Source organism: Bombyx mandarina, chromosome 19, assembly GCF_030267445.1.
Source record: "Bombyx mandarina strain Sakado chromosome 19, ASM3026744v2".
Taxonomy (NCBI): Eukaryota; Metazoa; Arthropoda; class Insecta; order Lepidoptera; family Bombycidae; genus Bombyx; species Bombyx mandarina.
The window spans coordinates 6,716,621-6,743,766 of record NC_143225.1 but is presented as its reverse complement, the minus strand read 5'-3'; the positions used below and the strand labels follow the sequence as shown (position 1 = coordinate 6,743,766).

Here is a 27,146-nt window from a genome sequence, read left to right as displayed (position 1 = left end):
TTGTTTCATTTTGTTGATTGAGTTTTTCTTCAGATATAAATGTGTGTAAATAATAGTGAATCATCGATATTGGTATAACATCTGTGACAGTGCACAAATATGGGAAAATGCACAAAGCCGCTGGACTTTATTGGAGTTTACTCCTTTAGAATCGATTTACATATATAGGCCCGGGGTATGAAAATTATGGGGACCAAAATCGTACTAGCATGTCACACGAAATGCGTTATGCGCATTTCGTGTGACATGCTAGTACATGCGCCGGCAGTCCGCCACAAAGCCTCGTACTGATCGCGCGTTTCTCTCATTATTGTATTTTCATATATTTGTTAGTCGTTTGTTTTGTGTCTCGTTAATTTGTTAATAATCTGTAGTGTATCGTGTTGTCGTAATATAGAACTATTTCTCGTATTGTTTCGTTTAATTTTTTATATCCAGTAAACTCCAGTCGTGCGTCGGAGCGGACACACACACTTTTTTTTATTCCATCTCATCTCATTTCATTAATTAGTTTCATCCCGATTTATCAGTCTTAAATTAACGAAGTTTATCTTATTCCCTTCATATCACTTTTTACATCGCCACAGAATAGAAAATTTAAGACTTAGCTCAAAGGTCTCGTTATCAAGCGGTAAAATCTTTAAAAAAATATTGTCTATGAACATTAATTGTTAATGTTGTTTTAATTTTTTTATTTATTTATTGAAAGCATTGGCAACACGGCCATTAGCTTAAACTAATTTTACATATTGTCAATGTTGTCAATTGTTGTCATTGTCACATATTCAAAATTCCTGCTGATGACCTACTAGAAAATCAATAAAATATTGTTTTATTTGTAAACGTACCTCAAAAACTAAAGTTGAAATTGCTTAGTTAATTGAAGAAGACTGCTACAATTTGTAAATTTCTTATTTCAAGCAATATGGCAATAGCGAAACCCAAATTGTCCACAGTTCCTGTACCAAGGAAATCTCGCTTAGAAATGAATGTAAGACAGCTCCTAAGTAAATGTGAACTTATAGCCAAAGAGGAATCAATAGACGGGAACTGGCGTCTAAAAAAATATGTGGAATCTTTAAGCAGTATGATTACGGAACTAAAGACTGGACCTGAGTAAGAATCTCACAGTAAATACAAATTGTTTAGACATGATCAACCAGGGCTTTATTGTGACAGTTCTGCGTAAACATTTTGAGTTGGCTATAATTGAATCAAACGGATGGTTGTTAATCAAATTTCATAGACTAAATTCAACCTATGGTGCCATCTTCAATCTGTTTACAGTTACTCTTTATTTAGGAGGCGAATTCTAATTAGAAATGCCTAAAGGATAAGGTGCTCGGTGTACTCATATCAAGTGATGCAATCCATCTAATCCAACAATCAGAGACCTGTTTTATAAGGACATATGTACTGATCCATTTCGTAAATAGATACCGCAATAAAGAGATAACATGTAACAGAAATGAAACTCTCAATATTTATAAAAATGCCCTAAATACTATTCGTAGGCCATATAGTAGGTCTGCATGAGTAGGTACTGTCATTTTCACAATTTTCATTAGGATGGTTCAAACAACAATTGAACAATAAAATAGAATTGAAACTTCAATCTTAGATGTCAAGCTTTGGCACCATTCAGATAATTGTTAATGTCTTAAACTTCAGATAACTTAAGTTTTGACTACTCGTTTGAGTGTGATTACCCGTTTAAGAAATAAAAAGTAACTATGAAATTGAAGCCTAATTAAAAAAGTACATATTATAACTTTTACAATATCCTACTTTAGACATTGTACAGACAGTAGTATCTTGATATCTCGAATGTCAAGGGGAATGCAAAAAACTTCAATTTATTGAAGTCAAGTTGTAGTCTTCATGTTAACAAAAAGTTCCAGATATGAATATACCCAAAAATAACAGATAATTATATATCAATCTTATGTTTTCAGTAAACCATCAAAAGATATACTGTCTGAGTATTCAAAAAGAGCAGCTTTCTTAAAAGGTGTTGTTCAAACTGCTACACTGAGCACTCCTATTGAGAAGGTAAAATTTACTTGTTTTAATTTAAAAAGGCTACCAAAAATATCAATACTTTTCTATTGCCCAATCTTTAGCTTTTGCTTTCTGTTTGTAATGTAAAAAATCTATTGTTTTGATTAGTACCTTTCCATTCCTTGTTTGTTGGATCTCATTTTGTGATTTTATTTGGAAAGACACATCAATCAAAAATATTGGAAACCAAAAAGAAAAACATTTTTTTTTTCATTAATTTGTGAATAATTTCTACACAGCTTGAAGCAGTTCAACAACTATCGCATGGTGCAGCTACTATGTCAGTTGATGCAACACAAGAAATACATCAAAAGACTGTTGCTAAGTATGGAGTAGAATTAAGATCTGAACTGTTTGGGTTGGGTTAGTATATCTATCTATAACACACTCGTATTTTTTGGATTGCCTAAAATAGTTTAAATGGATACTAAAATAGTTTAATTAGTGATAAATGGAAATTTAAACAAAAAATAGAATTGAAAACAATGATCAACTGCAAAAAAGTAATATACCTATTTTTTTTTTTCTTAGTTCGTTGGACTAGCTCACAGCCCACCTGGTATTAAGTGGTTACTGGAGCCCATAGACATCCACAACGTAAATGCGCCACACACCTTGAGATATAGTTCTAAGGTCTCAAGTAAGTTACAATGACTGCCCCACCCTTCAAACCGAAACGCATTACTGCTTCACGGCAGAAATAGGCAGAGTGCTGGTACCCACCCGCGCGGACTCACAAGAGGTCCTACCACCAGTAATTATATATTACCTAATTTTCTAGTTAACTGAATATGATTATTCTGTACACAGTTTACTTTTGGTTAAGTGGGTTTCTATTTATTTTAACAGTCTCAGAAGTCTCAACATCCCAGTTTCTTGTTAATTTAGTACAAACTAATATAGCCCCAAATAAAGGTTTTTGCTGCAGATGATAATGATGACTCTCTCCGTAAAAGGAACATTATTAAGACACCAAATTTCACAAGCAACACTACCAGTCAGGAAGACATTGATTCAATTCTGAAATACCATCAGAACATGCAGGAGAAAGTCGCTGAGAACATGGTGATGCTTACAAAGAACTTGAAGGAGCAGTCACAGATTGCTAGTACAATTATTAAGGCAGATACAGAGGTGGGAAATTACTTAGTTAAAATAAAGTGGATGTTTTTTTCCTCATGATCTTCTTTGTAATTAATATTAGCTATATATTACGTGGAATTTATGAAGTTCAATGCCAAAATTTATCCAAGAGATTTATACACTCGAGATAAGAATAGAAAAATTTGAAGTACTTGCCCATACTTGGCATGATTAGATACAGGATAGCGGTAGGGCTAATAGTAAAACTTTTAAATTTCTGAAAGTTATGTATGCAAATGTAAAATGTAAATATGTACGTAACTGCACATGTAAGTATGTAATGTTTGTTGTATGTAATAAATACGTTTACATGGATATGGATATTAGTAACTACTAGTGATCCCCCAGTAATCGAAATTCGACTATAATTATTTGAAATTATAAGTTTATTATGATTCTATTGTCAAAGACTATTTATTATAATTCTATAATCACATATTTCACCAAGACTACATTTTAGACAACATTTTAGATACAAAGTTTTTGCTTCATGTATTAATATATAGATTCACTTGTTTGAGTATAGCAGAAGCAGAGTAGTCTGCAGATACTTCACTTGGTTTTTAATAGGTAAAGATGCGTTTTGAGTGACTACATCAGAATAACACCACCACCCTGCTTATTTTGTAAAAAAAAGCAGCTCTGCAGATATCAGAGGCCAGATTATCGCTTTCAAAAATAATTACTCTGAATGCCCAATAAATAGTCTTTGATTTTGAACCTGTCTCATACTTTCAGGCATTAAAAAAATCATCAGACTTGACCGACCGTAACTTGTCATCACTGAAAGTGGAATCGGAGAGATTGCAGGAACACAGTCGTAGTGCCTGGAAATGTTGGCTCTGGATCATGTTAGCTGTGGTCATGGTTATATTTATTAGTAAGTGTAGTGCTTATTCGGATTTTGTTGCCATACACAACTTGTCCTGATAATACCAAAATCGTAATAGTTACGTACGTTAGTAAAAAAGTAGTGATTGTTGTACTTTGTGTTCCATAATTTACAAGCAATGATGGATAGAGGCGAGGCTTTGGGTAGGCCTATGTTCAGCAGTAGATTTCTGTGGGCTGAAAAGAAGATGGATAGCGGCATCGACAACTGTTTTTATATTAACTGGAGTTCATAGACACTACAATCTAAATGTCAATCTTGAAACTTAATTTTAAGTTTCATTTATATCGCTGTAATAATGTAAAGCTTGGCCTTAGAGTGTTATCCACCGATTTCTTAATTCAATCAAAATCACAGGTGGAATTTCCCTTGGAAAATGGACAACAGAAAAAAATCTTGTTATTAAAATTGTCAAATTAATTTTCAGATATGGTCCTGTTTATGAAGGTTATGAAGAAAAGAAAATACGAACTTTAAATGTTTAGGTACGTGAATATATTGTTCAACTATTTTATTAAAGTCTAATGACAATTACTTTATCCAATGACAATGTGGATATAATTTATGATGAATAATAAATATATATAGCAGTAATACGAAATTGTTTTTATGAATTAATATATTATTATTTATTACCTTTAGTAGTAGTAAGTTGGATAATACGGTTAGTTTTCCCTGTATCATTCAATAAATGATACATTTAAAATGGGTTTCATAGGCTGGCTATATAAAATTACGCTTGATTTTTGTCCATATATAATATAAAGAGTGAGAAAATCTGTAGTGATCGTAGGCATTAATGCCTACGATCACTACAGATAATCATTTGCTAACTAATCTCAAATCCTCCGTTTGAATTATAAAAAAAAGTCAAAGACAAAAGTGACCAGCTTCTTCTCGTCTGTTTGTCAACCGTTTTACTTTTAACAATTGGGCTTTTGAATGTTGATAAAACATTTTTGATCTCCACCATTACAGAACTAAATGTAAATAATGACACCTGGTAGGACCTCTTGTGAGTCCGCATGGGTAGGTACCACCACCCTGCCTATTTCTGCCGTGAAGCAGTAATGCGTTTCGGTTTGAAGGGTGCGACAGCCGTTGTGACTGTACTTGAGACCTTAGAACTATATCTCAAGGTGGGTGGCGCATTTACGTTGTAGATGTCTATGGACTCCAGTAACCACTTAATACCGGGTGGGCTGTGAGCTCGTCCACCCATCTAAGCAATAAAAAATATAAAAAAATAATCAAGGAGAAAATGTAATTCATTGAATTAGTCTAAATCTTGTAGTATCGGTAATTTTAATCGAATTTCGTTGTCCAATTTAATGCTGAAAGCTGAAGGACGTCTCTAGTATTAACTATTTATTTTTATTGCATATTATGTAGGTGAAAGATTACGCGGACACTGTAATTTCTTAAGCCCGTGCACATAGGAAGTAAATGCTGAAATATAGTGATAAAGAAATACACCGATGGAATGCACGTCACGCTAATTTTTTGCTTATATGACATTTGACATACAATGAGGCGCGTAAAGTCCGCTCAGGACGGAACACTTGGGTGATAATGAGATTTGACATGACACTGGGGAATAGGTAAATGGGTGAATGAAGTCGCGACCCGCTTGGCATTAAACGGTTACGGGATCCAACGACATCAACGTAAATACCGCTACTCACCTTAAAACATGAGCTAGAAATCTCAATTGTATAGTTATTTAAACGGCTGTCTCACTCCCCAAACTGGAATGCATATATGCTTCACGCAGAAAGCGATGGGTTACCGATCCGATTGATCAATGTTTATTAAAATAATACATTGGCATATACTAACCTGTACAATACCAAACTAATTACGAAACTGTTTATACAAAATTAAAATAAAAAAAAAATGTATGTAAACTTGCCACAAAAAAAAGAAAGTATCCCGCAAAATTACAAATTATCTTTGTAACAAAGAACCAAAGTACAGATTAATCTGAAATAATTATGTATAATAAAAACACTCTGTTGATCAAATAGCATTAGTATTTTAACACAAAAAAACTTCACGCATGCTTTAAACTTCAATATTACTGGAAGAAATAAATTGAAAATTGTTTCATTAAGCAATACTTATTAATAAAGGACTGAAAAGAAAAGACAGTTGATATCTAGATATATTTTTTAATAGATTAATAATTAAATTCAAAGGTGATTATTATATTTTGACATACATTAATTCATCAAACACCACTCGATTAATCTTCGATTGTTTTGTGCGTGATTGCACTGGACCTTTGGTATCGATATCAATGCGTAAATACTTTTCAAGCGATATAACCTACTTCAACAGCAGTTACTATAATACTTTTTTAATATATTTATTTATTACCTAACTCTCAATTCTAAACGAAAGCAAAATCGTAACATGTGATACATAGTTCTAGAGTGAGTTTGATAACGAGAACTCGTAGTGTCACCTAATATACTATTCTATTAGCTTTGCGTTGTGCTTCATGAATTTCAAATGTTGGCTTAGGCTTTTTAGTAGGCGTATGTTACGGACAATACAATCACAATAAAAATACTAATTTCGGTTACAATACCGTTGAATCTGACATTTTGTTATTCACGAACTTCAGGTCATAGTTTTGTTTAGTTTGTGACATATCGATATATTACCACGATGGTAATATATCGATGTTGTGACACGTTAATCTGCTTCAAAAAACGTCTCGTAATTCATATATAAAACATTTTAATGAACCTTAAGTTAAATTTGAGATACACACTAGTTGAAATCCATATAAAATTGGTTTATGGACATCAACGAATTAGACGAATAATTTCATCGAATAAACGCAGCGATGTGCGAATTATATTCGCTTCCTACAGCCAATATCTCGAGTAATAGCCCTACATTTGACTACCAAAAAAACGTCTATTTCTTATCGTATACGTCGGTCAATTCAAACTTCCAGATTTTGTTCGGTCCAATTTCAGAAACGTAGAGATGTGATCCGTTCCTTGTAACCGCCAGCGAGTGTGGGTTCGTGAATCCCTATAAAGTGAAATAAAATTTGAGAACTCCCCAAACTTGAATTTTTTCAATCGTGTTCGATTCCTTTGTTCAAATAAATTCTAGAAATTAAAAAAAAAAAATTTTGTTATACTAAGTTTTGGTTTGTGAAAATAAACTTACAGTGGTCGGTTCCCAAGTATCCAAAATGTTCCCGTAAACAGCGTTAACAGTAAAGCCTCGAACAGCAATATTCTGTGACGTGGGACCGTTCACAGCGTAAATAGTATCACCATGAGAAGTCACAGCAAACACCCTGCCCAAAGTGGGATCTTCAATTATCGTAGGTGGCTCTAACGGATCCGCGTAACTTTTCAATCCAGCCTTCGGGCACACGATCCTCATATTTTCTCTATCGGCCACGCAAACCAGATCCAAATGTTCAAGCAAAGTGACACTGTGAGGTAAATTCAATGACCAAGTGTCGGAATATGCTGGAATCGTCAGCAATAGAGTCCCAGCGGCATTGAATTTTACTATTTGATTATTACAGTATCCGTCAGCTACGAAAATTTCTCCGGTGCTAGCAATTGCTACTGATGTAGGCATGCAAAATAAAACACGATGCCTGAATGGGAGACCAGCTGTGAAGGGTTCGCCAATAGTCAGAGTCGGATATCTGTGATTACTTGGCGTATACTGTAAAAATAAATAGAGAAATATTTAAATGAGTACCTAAAACCTAGTACCGAAACAGGCCAAATAATATAGGTAATATGTATAAATTAGATTTTTTTTTTATTGCTTAGATAGGTGGACGAGCTCACAGCCCACCTGGTGTTAAGTGGTTACTGGAGCCCATAGACATCTACAGCGTAAAGGCGCCACCCACCTTGAGATATAAGTTCTAAGGTCTCAGTATAGTTATAACGGCTGCCCCGCCCTTCAAACCGAAACGCATTACTGTTTCACGGCCGAAATAGGCATGGTGGTGGTGGTACCTACCCGTGCGGACTCACAAGAGGTCCTACCACCAGTAATTACGCAAATTATAATTTAGTGGGTTTGATTTTTATTACACTATGTTATTCCTTCACCGTGGAAGTCAATCGTGAACATTTGTTAATTACATATTTCATTAGAAAAATTGATATCCGCATGCGGGATTCGAACACCGTTGCATCACTAGATACGATTGCACCGGACGTCTTATCCTTTAGGCCACGACGACTTCAAGTTATTCAAGGAATTGCCATAGTTACCTTATATACTTGATGTTTTGCGACGTCAGTTACCCATACGTTATCATGATGATCGAGGGTAAGGCCATGAGGCATATAAAAAATATAAGCTCCCCAGCTATGTAGGACGGAGCCGCTACCAGGGTCAAGAACAAGAATTGTATCTTCAACTATAGGTCCCTTGTCGAAGTTTTGATAAGCATTGGATTCGTTGAAAGTACTAAAACACATTTGGAATACGTTATAAAATTGTGTACATAATAAATATACGTCACATCATAATGTAACTGTTTTTCAATCGCTACTCACTTTTCGTCCCATACTCGATCTGCCCTGTGAAATATCACGGGCTGTCCCAAAGAATTAATGGATACAGCGGTTATTTGTCCGACATTCAAAGATTGCTGTGGCCAGTCTTTAACCTCTTGAGGTCTCAAGACCACTTCATCTTTCGACTGAAAATTCCCGTTCAATTCGTTTACAAATAAGACTGCCATTTACTATATATATAGGGGGTTTTAGTACACTTACCAATTGAGATTCTAAGTTTTTCAAAACATCATCGTTCGCGCCATAGTTGAAGTAGTCAAAGTTATCCCTAACCGCTTCCGGCTCGCAATTGATGCCATTAAGAATTACGGCGTACAGTAAAACGAACAACATTTTCGAACTGTTTGTTGTGGTCTACTGTTGGGACAGGACTGTCGAGTGCTTAAGACGTTATTGATTTCTGGTCTTTCGGTACTTATTGTACGCATGCGCGAAATATACAATCACACCATAGCCATACCTTCAAGGTCACGTTTAGATATAGATGGAAAATAAAAGCCAAATTTATCGAGTACATATAAATCTATTATTCATTGGATAGCACATTTTACACGTGTAAATGATTGGAAGAAGAACTTACCTTTTATAACTCAGAATTATGCTAAAACAAGACGAGGAAATAAGGTACACGATAATAAAATATCCTTATTTTTTATAAATAATCAGTCTTAAATTAGAATTTAATCGGACAAAGTATAAAGGGAATGTGTGCCGATTGGTGCATTATTTATTTTAAAAAATCTCATTGCCCTCTCCATTCAGAATTTGGTTGATCCCATATATAACCAGTCTCTGTCATAGAACACACAGCGTTGTAGTATTTCCCAGGGCTTCTACAGTACGACCATGCTGGGCACTTACAACGGAATAGTATCTGAAATTCTTCTTTACAAACTTCATTCCACCAACAAGTTCTCTAAAATGTAACGATGCAGATATATTAGTCTGAAATCTAAGAAAAAATAATAATAACATAAACGATTTTTATTGTACCTCCGTGACATAACCTTTCACTGATTGATCCGAATAGCTCCGTTTTGAAACCGCCGTGCTTTCCAATAGCATACACACGACAAGTATTAACACGTACATTTCATTCTGCGCTTGTAATGCAGCACAGCAATCGCACATAAATATTGAACGCACACACAAGTAAGTTTTGATTCAACCTTGCCTTAGGCAGAGCGAATCATTAAAATGAACTCGTGTGAATATTGTGTAGCGCGTCTTTGGTTTCACGCCCCCTGTCGGAGCTTTTGAACATTCACTGGTTGATAAAGTGAAGTTCAGACACACCATATTGACAATTCTATTATTGATTCACGAAAGGTCAACTAAGTTCGGAATAAAAATGCAAAGGTATATTGCGACATTGACACAGTTAAATGGTGTGATGTGCACGCAACACTAGTTGGATTGGGTTAATTATTTTTCTACGAACATAAGTTACCTAATTGTAAATTTTAATTAAAATGCATTTCACTTAATCAGTATTTATTACCACTTTAAAATAATTAAATTTGTATTCACTATGTTATTTATTTAGGACGATCGCTTTGAAAATGTACATAATTTGACGATTAAAAATATAAATATAGGAAAAGCAACATTAAGTAAGCCATAATAAGATACAATTAAAATATAAGACTTTACAATTTTGTATATACTTGCAACATACATACAGATAAAGTATTTTTTTATAGAATGGCACTTAGTTATAAATAAACTCTTAATCATAAAACATTTTCAAATGCATGTAATTACGTAAAAATAAATTTATTTTGGGAAAATTCCACTAGTATAATAAATAAATGAAAATAAAGATCAAACACTAATTTATATAGAGCTTTGGTCGAAAACTACCACTAACTTTTGGATCATTTTAGCTTTGTAGAACTTTTATGTCGGTGTATTTCGTTTGTGAACCTGTGCCATATGTTACATTGCTTGAATTTCTTCTATTTTATTTTCTTCAATGTTTTCGTGTTCTTGTCGTTTGTGAATGTTTTCAGCTTCTTGCCTATAAATATGCGTAAGTTAGTTAGTGCATAGGAACAATATAATTTGCTTATAAGGGCTCGCTTTACGACAAGCTATGACACTCGTTAAAAATTAATAAGTTTCGGTAGGCAGCGGCTTGGCTCTGCCCCTGGCATTGCTGAAGTCCATGGGCGACGGTAACCACTCACCATCAGGTGGGCCGTATGATCGTCTGCCTACAAGGGCAATAAAAAAAAATTAATTAATTTAATTCAAAAGACTTATTTTCATAGATATGTTCACCTGGAATCATAAAATGAGGTGGTATCAAGAAAAAAATTCATCTCGCTGAGGTTGTTTTGCTGCTTCTTCCCAGAATTGTGGCTTTTTTGGAACCGACGGTAGAGATAACATGTTTTGTCATTGAACAAGTATTTTTTATTTTAAATTGAATTTTAAAAATGAATGTTAAATCTGTATATGTACGAAAGTGTGTACAATTTTTTTTTGTGTATTTTGCCGTTCAGACAGATAAAGTAACAACTGTCTTTTTTAATGCATTAATTGATTATTCAAATACACACCAAACTGGTAATTACTAAATGCTTAAAATTATGGTTATGCATCAGCATTTTGAAATTAAATTCTTGGGTAAGTGTCCATTCAACCAGTCATTGCTGATCTTTGCTAGTACAATAATAAACTTACGTGTACTTATTCGTCGAAGATTGGAAAATGCTCTTGGGACACAGCCTGTAGTAGGGCCAACATTCGCCGCCGGATTCTCCGGCCTTTTGCGCTTCTAAATATTCGGGCAGGAGATCAGAGTATGGAGATTTGCTGGGCCTATAAAATTTAGAAAAACGTTTATTCTTCACTTAAAATTTCGTCAAATCGTTATGTCAACTGGACCAAGGGGCTTTAATCACAGTATTTTTTTCTATCAGCCCATGGACGTCCACTGCTGGACATAGGCCTCCCCCAAGCCTCGCCACAAAGACCGGTCCTGCGCTGCCTGCATCCAGCGGATCCCCGCGAACCTCAATAGGTCGTCGGCCCACCTCGTGGGAGGCCTATCCACATTACGTCTCCCAGTACGCGGTCGCCACTCAAGAACCTTCTGGCCCCAACGGCCATCTGTTCCGCGAGCAATGTGTCCTGCCCACTGCCACTTCAGTGTCGCAATCCTTTGGGCTATGTCGGTTACCATGGTTTTCCTGCAAATCTCCTCATTTCTGATTTGATCTCGCAGGGAAACTCCGAGCATAGCCCTCTCCATTGCTCTTTGGGTGATCTTGAGCCTTCTCATAAGGCCCATTGTGAACGACCACGTCTCAGTGCCATATGTTACAGTATTATATTAATATAATTTTTTATCTATCATTTTAAGTTTCATACAATTTAATAGATAACTGATTTAATTACATGACAGTAAATCTACTTATACATATAACGCTTTAATTGTTGATGTGGTTATTATATAATCTATTACTGTAATAATAATGTTCTAAGTCATATTATTTGGTAAATAAGGATACTCACGTGAAGAACAGCTTCATTATTTCCCCAAGGAAACCGAAATTTGTAAGGGGATGTGATTGTATCTCACAAATGGCACGAAGCAAGCATTCCTTCCCCGAGAGTCCGAAATTGGATAACATGTCTTCTGCTATACCGTACATTATGGCTCTAGAATATATATACAATTATATGAGCTGATTTAGAATCTAAAGTTCTTTTGAGTTTCACGTCCTTAATTACATAAAATACCCAACAGTGTGCTTAGTGCGAGATTTTTAACGTTCTCGATAGCGTAAAAGTTAGCCCAATTTTGTATGAAGTTGGAACAGCGCCCCTAGCGGCAAACGTAGGCAAACGATCCCTTTCCATACAAATATGAGCTAACTTTTACGCTATCGAGAACGTTAAAAAGCTCGCACTAAGCACACTGAGCAATACTAATATTAAGTAACGTAAATGATTCTGTTGAATAAAACTTGCACGAAAGTGAACGTATATTACTGGTGGTAGAACCTCTTGTGAGTCTGCACGGGTAGGTACCACCACCCTACCTATTTCTGCCGTGAAGCAGTAATGCGTTTCGGTTTGAAGGGTGGGGCAGCCGTTGTAACTATACTGAGACCTTAGAACTCATATCTCAAGGTGGGTGGCGGCATTTACGTTGTAGATGTCTATGGGCTCCGGTAACCACTTAACACCAGGTGAGCTGTGAGCTCGGCCACACATCTATGCAATAAAAAAAATAAAAATATATATATAGAATTGTTGAACAAATAATCTCGTTGTACGTAAATTAGGTAATGAATAAAGTACTAGATGAACAGAAGACGTTGCGTAACTTCGTTTTTGTTTTGCGTCGATTTTCGAATCACATATAGCATTCGAAGCGGTCGCTCGTTAAACTTCCTGCCAAGAAGTTCCGTGAAGAGAATTCCCGATGTGCTTTATCGGAATGAAGGTGAAAGTAACCGCCAATAAGTCAACGCACACCGGGTCTGTCCGGTGACTGAAATACGTGACAATAGCTACTGTGTGTGGTCCCCAGAGCTAAGATTGTTTGACCTCGTTTAAGAAGCCTCGTATTGGCCAGAATTGTTTGCGGGTAAATTATTTACGTAAAAATTATTAAACCCTCAAAGACTAAACGGCTTCGTGTAAACTTGTTTTTGTTTTTATCCTAACGACTAATATTGGGATGTATTATTAAAATAAATTTTAACATATTTAATTGAAAAATATCTCGCAATGTTGTTTTACAATTAAATTTTAAAAGTTATCAGTTAAAAGCGTACATAAGTGAAAAAATAATTACATATAGATAATACACTTAATATTTCTAATTTTTTTTTTTTTAATGGCAATCTGCCGATAATTTCTAATTATTAAAGTCATTTTAAATGATAATCCGTCACTTGTGTCACTAATGATTAAATTCTGAAAAGAGATTTTTTTACAACTGAAAAAGAAGAACTCCATTTACCTTTCACCGCCATGCAGTCGATCCAAAACGGCTCTTTCGATCTCAGGCGTAACAGAATCATGAACCGATCGTTTTCCCCTCCTTCTTTCTAAGTATCGAGTAACATAATCTGTCACCATGTTTAAAGCGGCCCCACTCATAGAGCGGGCCAATATTGGAGGAAAATCGCCGTAAGGATTCTCATTGTCGGTCAATCCTAGCTTGTCGAAGTCGACTGAAAGGACAGAAACTTATTAAATTTTGTTGTAAATGAATAAAATTCGTAAAACATTAATTCGGATACCAAAGTTTATACTTATAAAGCTTTTTTACACGAAATAAAACGAAATGTATTGTCGGAAGACGGGTTCAGTTTTCAATATTAGGAAAAGAAACGAAAGTTAATTAGAGTACGGTTTTAATAGGAGCTTAGAAAGCCTTTCAAAGTTCACGTAAAATAATCGATAATCTGTTATTTAGTACTACGAAGAAAATACGTCTGACAATAATTATATCAGAACAGACTATGATAAAATTACAAGATATTGCTAACCACAATCTAGCTACATTAACTACCGACTACTACTATGAGCTCTCTAAATACAAACTTTGTAAATCCAGTTGACATATCAGGATACCTGTAAATTATTGGATTTTTACTAAATTCTCAGACCCTACATGAAAGTATAAGCTAGTAATGTTCACAAATCTTACAAATTCAATAAAATATTATGTATCTTACTTGAGAATGGGAAGCTGATGGTCATATTTGAAAGGAATCCTTTTGGTGGGTGTCGGACAAATGGCATCGAGAGTGATGGTGTGATCGCCATTGTTGTTCCTGGTGGTAAAGCCAGACGTCCATCATTCGTTATCCAAAGTATCCTTTTTTGTCTTGAATGTGGTATGTTCTCTTTTGCCAATTCGTCTTTTGGTGATGCAATTGGCAACAGAGCTGCTAATGCTATGCCTAATATCACGCGAGGTATTGATGTATCCATCTTAAACCTGTTGAGATATAATACACAGTAAGAATACTGTAATCTAATAGCGTGTATTACATTAGATTACATTTTGATTATTGATAAATGTCCACCAATATGCCGATATGCTAAATTTATGAAATACACTTTGGTACTTGTTAAAATTGTAAGAAATTGTTCAAGTTTGAAGCGCCGGAGACTTCCCTGAAGTACTACCTAACAGAAACTATGAAAGTTTCAACTCAATCGGATAAAAGGACCTATGATGCATTTCATGAACTTTTTTGTTAAACAGGATAAAACGGCAATAACGCTTTGACAAAACTGTCATATTTGAATGAACCTGTCTTGAATTTGTATACACGTGCTTTTATAATAATGTTTAACTAATTAAAATTTATTTTAATAATAATAAAGCTTATAAATGGACAGGTATAATTGCTGGCATCTAAGAATCCGAGGAAATAAAGACTATGATGTAAATTTTAAAAAATACATAGAGAACATTGAAAATCTATACAAAACACAAATAAGAGCACAACCTCAATGGAATCAGTTGAAGCAGAAAATAGATTGTAGAACTTCTACTTGCAAAAACAAGGTTTTTGAAGCTAAGAAAAGAAAAGCTTACATAATAAATAAAATATACGTACAATGGACCAGACCTACTCCATTTGAATTAACAGATGGTCTATTCAGAACATCAGACAAATGGCAAGCCCATGTATTTAAGAAACCTAAATATCCTTCAATAGAAAACATAGAAACAGAATCCAGCATTGTTGAAACAAAACAAAATACATCTGAGCTTAGTGACGTAGCACATCCGAATACTGAAACAGTAGCTTCCCTTGATATAATAGAACCTAAATTTAGAAACGTTAACACTGACGAACCTGTTTCAGAATTGACTTCTCCTGTACATAGACCCATATATATAGATACAAATCAGCACAAGTTAATATCACCATTGACTTCAAAAGACAGTTTTGTTTGTATCGAGAGTAAATTTAATCGGGAAAAAAAATTGCCGGATAAACCTGAGTGGCCTCAATTGAAACTTACAACTTTAATAAAATGCTCACCTAGAAAAATATGCATACGCTGCAGAACTTTGGAGGAACAGACGGCATCGTTTTCATTAATAAATTGTGGTTCAGAAACCACCATGATCAGGTTTCACTCTATTACTAATCGATGTTGGTTTAAGAAAATCATAATAGAACCTCAGATTCCAATGCGACTCTATCCTGGAATAGCTGTTAAATATAAATTCATGTTTAAACTGTTACAAACAGACCAAGATTTCGACACGAATTTGAATTTTCGGGTGAATAATAATGATTGTGTGAAGCCACAAATTGAAGCACTTAATATCCGAATTGTAAGCGCTTTCAAACAAAAATCTCGCATTTCTGTTACAGAAATCGTTCAAATACAACCTGTTTATTTGTGGCAAATAAAGTTTGGTTATCCAAAATCATTTCTCCATGTTAGAATTGAAGATTGCAATAAATACATTCTTCGTATTACTAAACGCACAGTGAATTTTGTCAAAGATTTTAATGGACTGTCGACATCTTTGGAAGGTATCCCTCCTAATACAGAAAGTTTGAATAATATTGAAGATCTTCAAGAATTTTCTAAAAACGAATGCTTAGAAGACCCACTTGAGGACACAAATCGAGATATTGTAGATGACATCTTAAATCTAGTCATTGATCAAGCTTTAGACATTTTTGTTTTCGATAGAACTTTTATAACTCTGGATCCAAAATCTAACCAAACTATTCCTATTTATTTTACCAAAGCAGAACATATTGGAAAACATCAATGCTATTATGATTTACATTTCTATGATCAACAGGAAGAAGTAATATTCCTAACCAAAACTATCAAAATTTTTGGTGAAGTTTTGCGGCATCCTATACACATATATCCGACATTGTTAGATATGACTCAATCCTACCAGATGCATGGATTTTACGAGGATAAAATTGTAATAGCAAATACCCACACAGTTTACCCGGTTCTGGTAAAAATTAAGTTAACAGATATCATGAAAAATATGATTCAAATAAGACCTATGTCGACTCTAATACCGACCACCTCCAATGTTACCTTACGCGTGAGACTATGCTCAAAAGATCTGTGTACTTCAGAAGGATATGATGATTTTGTTCATTTTACGATCAAGATAATTATAACCGGCGACAAGTCAATCTATGACAAAGTACCACCGATATTTTACGAAATAATTGCGCCATGTGCTTCTTATTTCGAGAAGATTAACAGTCGGAAATATTTAAACGAGGAGCAATTTAAGTCAACAGTGGAAGGCTAAAAACAAAACTCATGCTAATGATTAAAGCGACAGCATTTCTCATTTTATTTAGCCTTTAAACTTATCATTCACAAGAAAAGTAAACACGATAAAAAGTCAAGTTTTCCAAAGAATGTAGTCCGGACAAGAGACGGAAAGGATCAAACCTGTTGAAATGACCGACTTTCCATATGTATTACGGGTCAAGTGACTTGATTGCCTGAACCCGCATAATATTCCAGACCAGATGTACAGGTCGTATCGGAACCGGTTCGATAGGACAATCGACAATAAATCAGTGATAACTTTGATAGGCTCTTGTGGTATTCGTTGTGATTTAACGATCGTTATTGTAGATTGGCAAGATATTGATGTCGTAAAATTTACCGTACCATGATTTGCCGTTTTATTTTCATGATTTCATAAAATACTCATTCGAAATATTTTATGGAACGATTGATACTCCTCTAAATATTGTTCAATTTTGGTTAACTGTTCTTTAAATGTTGTATGAGTAATTTTTTGGGACGCCAACAATAGGTTTTGAAATATAATCATTATTGAACCAGAACTACGTAAAAGTAATATATAAAGGAATGTAAGTACAAATTTTCTAGCCATACCCTTACTTGTCCCCAAGTCCTTAACATGCACGGATCGTATTAATTTGTATGTTTCCTAGTGTCGCATCGCAACGGTACAAGTCATGCTAAATAAGCTCCGAAACAAAATCGATTATGTATCGATTATATTCGAATAAATTTAAAATTCGTATCGTGTTCGACTTTCACAAAGTTCATGACGATTTCATCATAATCCAAATTAAAACAAGGAATAGGCGTCATCACGCATAAATTCCTAACCTACTTTGTGACTATAGTTCCTCCTTCAGGAATATATCCTGATTTTTCTTCGCAAGAAAACAAAATGTTGACTTTTTTTGCCTGTTTCGACAGAGGAACTTACGGCTCACCTGATGGTGAATGGTTAACGTCGCTCATGGACAACAGCAATCAAACGCCAAGCCAAGTCTTAAATCATGGAAAGTATTCAGTGTATAACTTAAATACTTACATAAAGTTCAATTCTGACCTTCATATTTAGGATAGAAAAACGTACATTTTATTCTCGTGTGTCTCGAGAAACACGTGATTATACCGCCAGTGTTCAAGGAAGTAAGAAAATAAAATGTGAACACGAAGACTTCGGCGGAGTGATAGTAAATCCAAGAAGTTAGTCGCATTCATTTGACTGACTTAGATAGATAATGAATGTTATTTTTTTTATAATGTTTTTGTATGTTATGTATTGTATGTTATTATTTGTATGTTTCCTTTGAGATTAGGTTTTTTTCTCGGCTTAACAAATTCAATGTAACTTAAATAAAATGTTTTTCTACTTAATACATACATTTTTTTTGGTCAGAAGGAAATCGCCGGACTTCCGCCCTCCCCTGGGGATGGAAGGCGGGGCATGTCGGAGTCGAACTGACTAAAACCTCCTGTCGCTCAACAACCCGCGTCCGAACCTCGCATGAGACAGAACCCATGAAAAGGCAAAGGGGGAAAGTGAAGCGTTTAGTGCGGAGCACATCTCTCCCATCACCCTCCCCCTCGGGACGCCGGACCAGCGGTCGTCGGCGCCACGACCACCAGCCCTCTCGGTCGGCAGGCTATCCGGAGCCCGCCTAGATGGCGCCGGTTAGAATGGGTTATCCTACGGAATACCCCGCTGGGTCAGAACCAGTGTAGGTCGAGGATAGCCGGCCTTCCATCACCCAGATGCTCTTGCGTAAAACGCGTGCAGAGCAGCTTGCACGTCGTCTTCTTAGGCCCCCTTCGCCGGTCCCCAGACCGACATATGAAGGGGACCCGAAACACTTAGAGGGCCAGGGCTTGGGCGAGATCCGCCTCCCTGGCCCCCGCTCGACGGCGGTGGGCTTGCGCGTCTTCGTTAAACTGCTGCTTTTGATTTCAAAGCGAATTTGATTTTACATCCTTAAATACATATTTAATGATTCGTTTACCACGAATATAAGTATACAAATAATATACCTAGTCAGGTCATAAATTCTGTCACATGTTTAATGTAAAATAATTGAAACAAGTTTATTTATTATGTAACCATTCATATACCAAAATGAACTTAACAAAACATAGATTCTTATGACACTAAAGTTTATTCAAAATGACCTCCGTGATTTTGAATACAGGCCTTCAATCTGCGCGGCCAGTCGTCTATCGCAGCACGAACGAGGTCCATGTCAATATCGGCGGCTGCCTTAATCAAGGATGTCTTGAGTGACTCCAAATTGGGATGAGGCTTTGAGCACGCCTTTTTCTCCAAGTGTTGCCATATCTTGTAATCTAACGGATTAAAATCTGGACTGGAGAAGGGCCAGTCTTCGTGCCGGATGAAGTCGATTTCACGCGCCGCCAGCCAGTCTTGTGTGCTCTTCGCTCTATGAGCTGGCGCCGAATCTTGTTGGAATACCCAGTGCCTGTTATTGAACATGGTATGAGAAATAGGTTCCACAAGGTTCGTCAGGACTGTATTTTGATACACAACTGCATTCGTTTTTACACCTTTCTCACAAAAATGTACCTCTGTTAAGCCTCAATAAGAAACTCCCAACCATACCATGAGCGAGGATGCAAAATGACCTCGTTGGACACGCGGAATACGGTTGCTCGCTTCTTCACTACTGTGTGCGTACACCTTATCATTTTGTTTGTTGTAGCTCTCTTCTACGGTAAAAAATTTTTCATCCGAAAAAAAAATTTCCCGATATTTTTTCCCGCGTCAACAAAGCGCGGCATCTCTTCAGTCTCAGGTCCATTAGACGAGCATTCAAACGATGTCCTGTTTTTCTTCGATATGCCCGAAGCCCTAAGTCTTCATTTAACACCCTTTTCACCGTGGTTCTGCTTAACCCCATCTGAAGGGCCAACAGTTTCTGCTTACGTTTGTGATTTCTTTGAATTCACGCCTTCACAGCTTTTATCACTGCTGGAGTCCTAACAGACCGAGGGCAACCACTTCTTGACCTGTCATCTACACTAGAGTCTTCATTGTATCGTTTGCTGGTACGATAAACGAATCTTTTGGTTATATTTAAATTTTTCAGTATGTTAAAAATTTGAATTGGCGCGTAACCGCAACGATGCAACGCAATAACTGCAACACGGTCTTCTTTAAGCGTCCACTCCATATTTAATAAATGAGTAAAATTCTAAAAGTATACATTTTTATTTTCATGAACAATTCGAAATTCGAATTCAATAAACTTTTTTGTGGCCAGCATTCTAAAAGAAAAGTTTTTACTGTGTGACAATACTTATGACCTGACTAGTTACTTACATTACGAGCATGTCGCTTACGCTTGCACAGTTAGCGTGATTATCTAAGTACTCATTTATAATGACATTGATATCATCAACATATTAATTTACTGTTAGATTGTTTACGGTACGTGCGAGTAAATCTTTAACGTAAATAGCATTATTTCTATAACAGAATGTACAGTCTTTACAGATCGATTTAGAGAATGCAGTAGAAAAAAATAATAGTAATACAGTAAGTAATCTCCCCTATAACTCGGCACTCTTATAACGCGATTTCAATCCCCCGTATAACACGGGTATTCCCAATATAACGCGGGGATTTCCCACATTTTTTTATTATTGATTAGATGAGTGGACGATCTCACAGCCCACCGTTAAGTGGTGTTAAATGGTTACTGGAGCCCATAGACATCTACAACATATATGCGCCACCCACCTTGAGATATAAGTTCTAAGGTCTCAGTATGGTTACAACGGCTGCCCCACCCTTCAAACCGAAACGCGTTACTGCTTCACGGCAGAAATAGGCACGGCGGTAGGCAGCGGCTTGGCTCTGCCCCTGGCATTGCTGAAGTCCACGGGCGACGGTAACCACTCACCATCAGGTGGGCCGTATGCTCGTCTGCCTACAAGGGCAATAAAAAAAAGGCAGCTTGGGGTACCTACCCGTGCGGACTCACAAGAGGTCCTACCACCAGTCGAAACATACACCACATACAGTAAATATACAGTAATCCCCCCTATAACCCGGTAGATTGGTTTCGCGTATTCTTCTTTCTGTAACGTCATGTTGAATATTATATATAAAAACCTTATTAAGTGATTCAAAATAAGGAATAGAATCCGTTGGAATATTTTTAGGTCATTAAATAATGTGTGTCAAAAAGTCTGTAATAACAAAAAAGTGGGTAATTTTCGAGATTTCCTTATATTATTGTTTTTTTTTGGTACGTTTTGCACATAGTCTTAATTATTATATTTGTTAAACTTATTCAATGAAAATAAAGGATAACAGACTATATGAGTATAAATACTTATCGTTATTTTGGTAAAAAAAATAATTATATTATTCGTACTTAGTCTGCAATCACATCTAGTTTATTATACACATACTATTTTAAATATAGAATGACATCTGTAAATTAATGATTTTTACGAATGAAATTTCATATTATAGTGTTCAGATAACGTCACCAGTGTTTGGAATATGTCATGACCCAGTTTGTTTTTGTTCATTCTTTTTTTATGAATAAAGAATTACTGGTGGCTCGGAGACCTTTGCCAATTTCACCAGGATAGATGGGCGAGCAAAGGCTCAGCCAGGAAGCGTGGGATTCGCTAACAGTTGCCCGAGCGTCTCCGAAAGAGTCCTAACAGCTCAAGGACAGCTGCTTCGCGAATGCATCTGCTACCGGGTCGGAAGTGCGACCCCCTGAGAAGATCCGGCGAGAAACTCAGCGGCCTGATTGCACGTCAGACGTCACGTATGGATTAGGTTGCACGTCAAATTCTTTGCCGAGTTCGACAAATACGGTTACCAGAGTCCCTAAGCCTGCTCCGAGTGTTAGAGCTGAAGGCGTCTTGTTCATTCTAGCATCACTTTGAAATTACTGAAAACATGTACCTACGTGAAACTTTTAGGTTTACCATTAAACTTACAACCGGATATATAATAATATGCTTAATATAATTATTATTCGGTCAACATCTATATCGGCCACGAACTATTCTATCTGATTTGAAAGGATAGTTAGTATTTGTTACAACACAACTTGGACTTAGGCGGGCGGGTTGTCATTTCTATTGGCTCCCATAATCTTAAATAATACACATAAATTAATTAGAGATAAGCACTCAACAAAAATGTTTACGGGCGTTGGCCACTAGATGGCCTCGCTTCGTTTAGTTTCTCATTGCTCCTATCCTATACAATTTTACTTTTAATGAAGGATTTTGTAAATTTTCCAAAACCACAAATTGATAAAATTCAATCAATTTGTCTATAACAAATGAAGACTTGTTGATGTTTTTTCTGTGTTTAGTTGTACAATAATTAAATGCCTTAACTTTAACAGCATATATGTTTAGGGGCATCCGAAACTAGATGTCGCTAGTTTCCATACAGAATTTTTTTTGTCTTAAAGCATTGCAGTTTCAGGGTCCTGGCCATAATCACTTTGGTAACACGGACGGGCGGTGGGCTAGTCTGACCGTCTATAGTATTACATATAATCAAAAATAATAATGTATGTGTAGTAAAACAAATACTACCACCATAAGTACGAGAGTCAGGAACAATGGAAATCGCATTTCAAAAAGATAAAACAAATTGGACATCCAACTTGTTATTCCAAATCACAATATCGCTTCAAACACTCGCATTGTTTTACGTAGCTTTATAACCTCAAGAGTATTCTTAATAGTATTGTGTTGATCTTATTACTATTGTGGTTTCATGTAAATAAACTTTGTAATTCGTTCCACGTCTGACACAGAATCAATGGGATTTTCATGCACGAACTTCGATTTACCTCAAAGACATTTCATGTAACAATCGTGTGTAAGTACAGTTGTAAACCGACTATAGTGTGATCTTTATTTAGGCGTCGCAATGACACAGAGGCGAAAAAAAAACACAAAATGCACCTTTATCGGCAAATTATGTCTCTGCAGTTGACGACGTTTTAAAACCGATGACTCATCGAACCAATGTTTTGAGAATTCCACTAAAATCGTTTAATTTGAAAATTATTCAATCTGTTCGATATTGGGCTTTGAAGAATTACAACTTGTTTGTTTAGAATTTAAATATTTTCAAACTTTATGATGCCCAAAAATATCACATGCATAAATTACAAGAACTAATTAATATTATTCAAAGTATAATGATGGGTCGTTTTAAATTAATTTTAAATCAATAAACATAGTTTGTTGATTTTTTGTTTTCAAGATTTTATTTAGTTATTTACACGTTTATTTTTAAGCACACTTCGGTATATGACCTTTTTGTACACCTAATATTTTTCTAGCAACCAGAACCACAAGTGCTTACAATAAGTTATGCTTTGCATCGACAATGTTTTATTTTTTACGTGAATTATAGCTTCAACGTCGAAAGTCAGGGAACTTGTATGAAGTTAAAACATAATTTTGGTGGTAATTAAACCTTAGCCAAATAAGTAATTACTAATTTGCTTTAAATAAGAAAATTTTATTAAAATGAATTGGCTTACCTCAATGTTTATCACAACTTCTAGGAATTATCATTCGAACACACAAAGCAGTGTCCTTATTAATATACCGAACACTATCACGTATGTCCTTTGCGAGCGATCGTCTGAAGATGCACAGATCGGTACCTGCTGATAGCGGGTGGACAGCACGACACTTGTTTTTTTTTTTTTTGTTCAGTTGCCAAAATTTCGCGAAATTTCGATAAACGTGGTGCATAACAAACTGTATTCCACGAAACGCGTCCTCGTATCATCCGCGTTAAAATTTCTTTTCGAGGATCGACACTGAAGAGTTACGTACGTACGAGGCGACGTCACGTTTGTCCTCGGCTCATTCGACGTCTATGATTTCTTCGACCGGAACAATATACGATGACTTTGTATTCACGTGTCGCCGAAACTCTCTTCGCTGATTAGGATGCGCGTCGTGTCCTGCGCTTTCCGCATTGTAAAATAATGAAGCGCGGCACTACGGGGCGATGGGCGGCGGGACCTCATCGCTCACGCGTCATGAGGTCGGTCGTTAATGGCCGTACGCAGTAATGAGAGTCAGTTAACTATCTGTTTGCGAGTGGTGGCGCGCCGATACCGGTACGGAATGGAGGTTGAGTCGGGTGTAATCGTTCGAAGTCGTCTCGGCAGTTGGCCACTGGGTTAGCGGTGTTCATTTTCCTGTTTTCCGTCTTTAATGGGTGACGTATATAAATTAATACAGCCTACATGTGGCAATATAAGGATGCATACGTTTTATTATACTGAAACTGCATTTAAATTTAGATTGTCTTTTGAGGAATTAAATTTGTTAATGTGTAAAACAAAAATGATATTCTGAATAAACACGAATGCATTTTATTAAGTTGACTATCGCACGATATAGAAATTTGGATATCTTGACCACCAAGTTACTCAATCGACGTAACAATAACTAAATACAATTAAATAATCGATATTACTGTTTAATTATAACACTGTAAGGGATTTATATATAATAGTAAACTTTATATTATGTGGAATGGATCGAACATATCTGTAAATATTAAATCCGATAAATTAAACTATAAGGCGTCGTAGGAAGCATCTCAATTGAAATTGTTCACGGAAATCTCAACCAAAGATATTATAAGATTTATATTGTTTTATGATATCATTTATATCATAAGCCGTTAACATTACGCAGACATTTGGTGCACGATCTATTGTCATTCTAATAATAACAACACTAGTTCATCACGTTGTAGCTATGTAGATTATTATTAATTATTTCTATCTCATGTAATGAATTCAATAATAATTATGAATGTCATAAAAACACTTGGTTTTTAATTAAAATATATTGGCATTTCCCATCGAACTGTGATTATTTTGTATCGAGCAATGATTTAATAAAAATCGATATTTAGAGAAGTAAATCATTTGATTGTGTATCTATACATTATTATAAAGAGGAAAGTTTTGTATTGAATAGGCTCCGAAACTAGTGAACCGATTTTAAAAATTCATTCACTGTTTGGAAGCTACACTATTCCCGGGTGATATAGGCTATATGAGTCGTCTATTATCAAAGGTGGCAATCTGTGCATTTGGACAAAAAAATGTTATTGATATGTCAATACAGATTGATTTGAATATAATCGTCTCCTTCAAAGAATACGGTTCAAAACCTGCATTAAATAAAGGTTAATACTTAACCTGTTATTTATCTAAGATGTCGTTCAGAAGAGTTTTGTGACTGCCAATGGAATACAAAGTCAATAATTCGTTTTTCTGATTTACTACTAATTGTCCAAAAGTCACATTGCCGGCTTTGATAATAGTCGACTCATATAATCTTTTTTGAAAAGAAATAGGGATCCTGACGAAAACTCCAATAATGTAACCCAAGGTGTAAAAAAATTACCTAAAATATTCTTTACATCGCGTACCCTGCGAAAATTATTGATGATAGAATAAAATAATGTACCACGACTTTGTAGAACACATTATTATTTACAAAAAGTGTCGCGATAGCATATGTGTAACTATTATAGTTATGTCGCAATAAGTGTTCTTTTATTTTAAAAAATAAAACAATGTCAAATATCGATGAAATTTCTGTTAAAGTCCCGAGCGCTTATAAGTCTGTTAAAGTCCCGATAAGTGCTTAAATTCATTAATTTCTAGTTCACATTTAAATTTTTCACAGTTTGAATTAAAAATACTATAAATTGCTTATTTTTATTTTGGGATAACTATGTAGTTAGTTTGAAGTGCTTCCTGGATGTTGAACAAAAAATACATTGTGATTTACGTACTCGAGTCGCATAGTGAAACGCCTTTAATTCACCCTATCGAATAAATAATACATTTAGAAGGCACATTATTATGGTAATTAATTTGGCACACACGCGCGTCCCAGGGTGAAAACGCACGACGGCAGATTTGCATGCGCGGTAACCAAAGCTTCTAATTGAATATATGACATAGTTTTGCTCAGACATCCTTTCCTTCCGTCGTACAATGACAAGAGAGACATCGTCACTGACTTACTGTGTATTGTTTCACGAAACTCATTAATGAATATACACAATGATTTATTGTATATGCAAAAATGCTCAGAGTGAAAATTTTGTGGTCACTGAATTGAACATTTTGTACCAAAACGACGATAACAGTTATTATATTCAATTGTGAGAGGCATTTGACAAGGCTGCGAAACGATAAGCAATATTCGTCGAATAGAAACAGGCTGCGATTCATGGAACTTGCCCCTATAGAATTATACTTACTGGCTAAAAAAAAAAAGGGTGCGTGTAGTTATTGTACGCGCGTAAGAAGTTATACTTTATTTTTATTAAATTTATTTCTTTTTTTTTATTTAAATTTTAATCAATTTGAAATAAAATCGATTAAACAACACCCTCGAACACGCATATTGGACATCCCTTTTCTTGACATCGTATAAATTCGGTAATTATCGGTACGGTTCGGAAAGTTCACCTGCGGCTATATTCAGACTCGCCAAGTTACGTCGGTCGTATTGTAATGAGCGATTTAGTGGGCAACTTCATTTCTGTTAATTTTGTGTCACGGTGCGCGCGCATCCTAAAATTTCACTCTCATCAATTTTTCATAACGCGCCTAAAGAAGTATAACTTCAAAAATTAAATTGCCTTCTGGCTGACATAGTAATCCTTGTCTCAATCTGCTTGTTCGGATAACCGATATACGAAGATTGTCCAGGCTACATTGTAAAATCGAATGAACGACAGCATTGGAATTTTATCTGGAACTTGCACCTATAGAAATATACTTACTTGCTAAAAAATTAAATTGGCTTCTGACCGACAGGGTAATCCCGGTCTCAATCTGTTTATTCGGATAACCAATATACGAAGATTCTCCAGGCTACATTGTAAAATCGAATGAACAACAGCATTGGAATTTTGTCTGGAACTTGCACCTATAGAAATATACTTACTAGCTAAAAAATTAAATTGGCTTCTGACTGACAGGATAATCCCGGTCTCAATCTGTTTATTCGGATAACCAATATACGAAGATTCTCCAGGCTGCATTGTAAAATCGAATGAACAACAGCATTGGAATTTTGTCTGGAACTTGCACCTATAGAAATATACTTACTAGCTAAAA

General features: G+C 35.6%; 6 protein-coding genes across 8 annotated transcripts in view; 3 read left to right on the top strand and 3 right to left on the bottom strand.

The window, feature by feature from the left end:
- Positions 1 to 703: 703 nt before the first annotated feature.
- Positions 704 to 4,692, top strand: Use1 (Vesicle transport protein Use1). Its single transcript, XM_028174711.2, has 6 exons — positions 704 to 1,116; positions 1,956 to 2,052; positions 2,301 to 2,424; positions 2,990 to 3,195; positions 3,943 to 4,084; positions 4,524 to 4,692. Exons 1-6 carry the CDS (start codon positions 926 to 928, stop codon positions 4,571 to 4,573), a joined length of 810 nt encoding a protein of 269 aa, XP_028030512.2. The 5' UTR covers positions 704 to 925; the 3' UTR covers positions 4,574 to 4,692.
- A 1,555-nt stretch (positions 4,693 to 6,247) lies between these two features.
- LOC114242070 (peptidyl-alpha-hydroxyglycine alpha-amidating lyase 2) lies at positions 6,248 to 9,079 on the bottom strand. The gene is made up of 5 exons (XM_028173083.2): positions 8,875 to 9,079; positions 8,653 to 8,798; positions 8,365 to 8,563; positions 7,286 to 7,801; positions 6,248 to 7,144 (listed from the first exon to the last, which is right to left on the bottom strand). The coding sequence occupies exons 1-5, from the start codon at positions 9,004 to 9,006 to the stop codon at positions 7,025 to 7,027; spliced, it is 1,113 nt and encodes a 370-aa protein (XP_028028884.1). The 5' UTR covers positions 9,007 to 9,079; the 3' UTR covers positions 6,248 to 7,024.
- A 97-nt stretch (positions 9,080 to 9,176) lies between these two features.
- LOC114242081 (uncharacterized) lies at positions 9,177 to 9,934 on the bottom strand. Its single transcript, XM_028173093.2, has 2 exons — positions 9,667 to 9,934; positions 9,177 to 9,589 (listed from the first exon to the last, which is right to left on the bottom strand). The coding sequence occupies exons 1-2, from the start codon at positions 9,802 to 9,804 to the stop codon at positions 9,416 to 9,418; spliced, it is 312 nt and encodes a 103-aa protein (XP_028028894.1). The 5' UTR covers positions 9,805 to 9,934; the 3' UTR covers positions 9,177 to 9,415.
- Positions 9,935 to 10,150: 216 nt separating this feature from the next.
- Positions 10,151 to 24,113, bottom strand: LOC114244196 (uncharacterized). Of its 2 annotated transcripts, none has more exons than XM_028175933.2 (6): positions 23,517 to 24,113; positions 14,376 to 14,641; positions 13,655 to 13,868; positions 12,196 to 12,342; positions 11,362 to 11,499; positions 10,151 to 10,693 (listed from the first exon to the last, which is right to left on the bottom strand). In XM_028175933.2, exons 2-6 carry the CDS (start codon positions 14,632 to 14,634, stop codon positions 10,612 to 10,614), a joined length of 840 nt encoding a protein of 279 aa, XP_028031734.1. In that variant the 5' UTR covers positions 14,635 to 14,641; positions 23,517 to 24,113; the 3' UTR covers positions 10,151 to 10,611. The 2 variants fall into 2 exon arrangements, with proteins under 2 accessions (XP_028031734.1, XP_089591280.1); XM_089735154.1 differs by lacking the exon at positions 23,517 to 24,113 and adding an exon at positions 15,702 to 16,101.
- LOC114244182 (tripartite motif-containing protein 2) overlaps positions 11,565 to 27,146 on the top strand; it is a 33,714-nt gene continuing 18,132 nt past the window's right edge. The window contains exon 1 of one of the 2 annotated variants that reach the window (XM_028175914.2): positions 11,565 to 11,583. The gene's annotated coding sequence lies outside the window, so the exon portion shown is untranslated. Of the gene's footprint in view, positions 11,584 to 24,070; positions 24,209 to 27,146 lie in introns of those variants that run through there. The other variant, XM_089735150.1, reaches the window with a different exon arrangement.
- On the top strand, positions 14,656 to 17,108 carry LOC114244174 (uncharacterized). Its single transcript, XM_028175902.2, has one exon. The coding sequence runs from the start codon at positions 15,041 to 15,043 to the stop codon at positions 16,958 to 16,960; it is 1,920 nt and encodes a 639-aa protein (XP_028031703.2). The 5' UTR covers positions 14,656 to 15,040; the 3' UTR covers positions 16,961 to 17,108.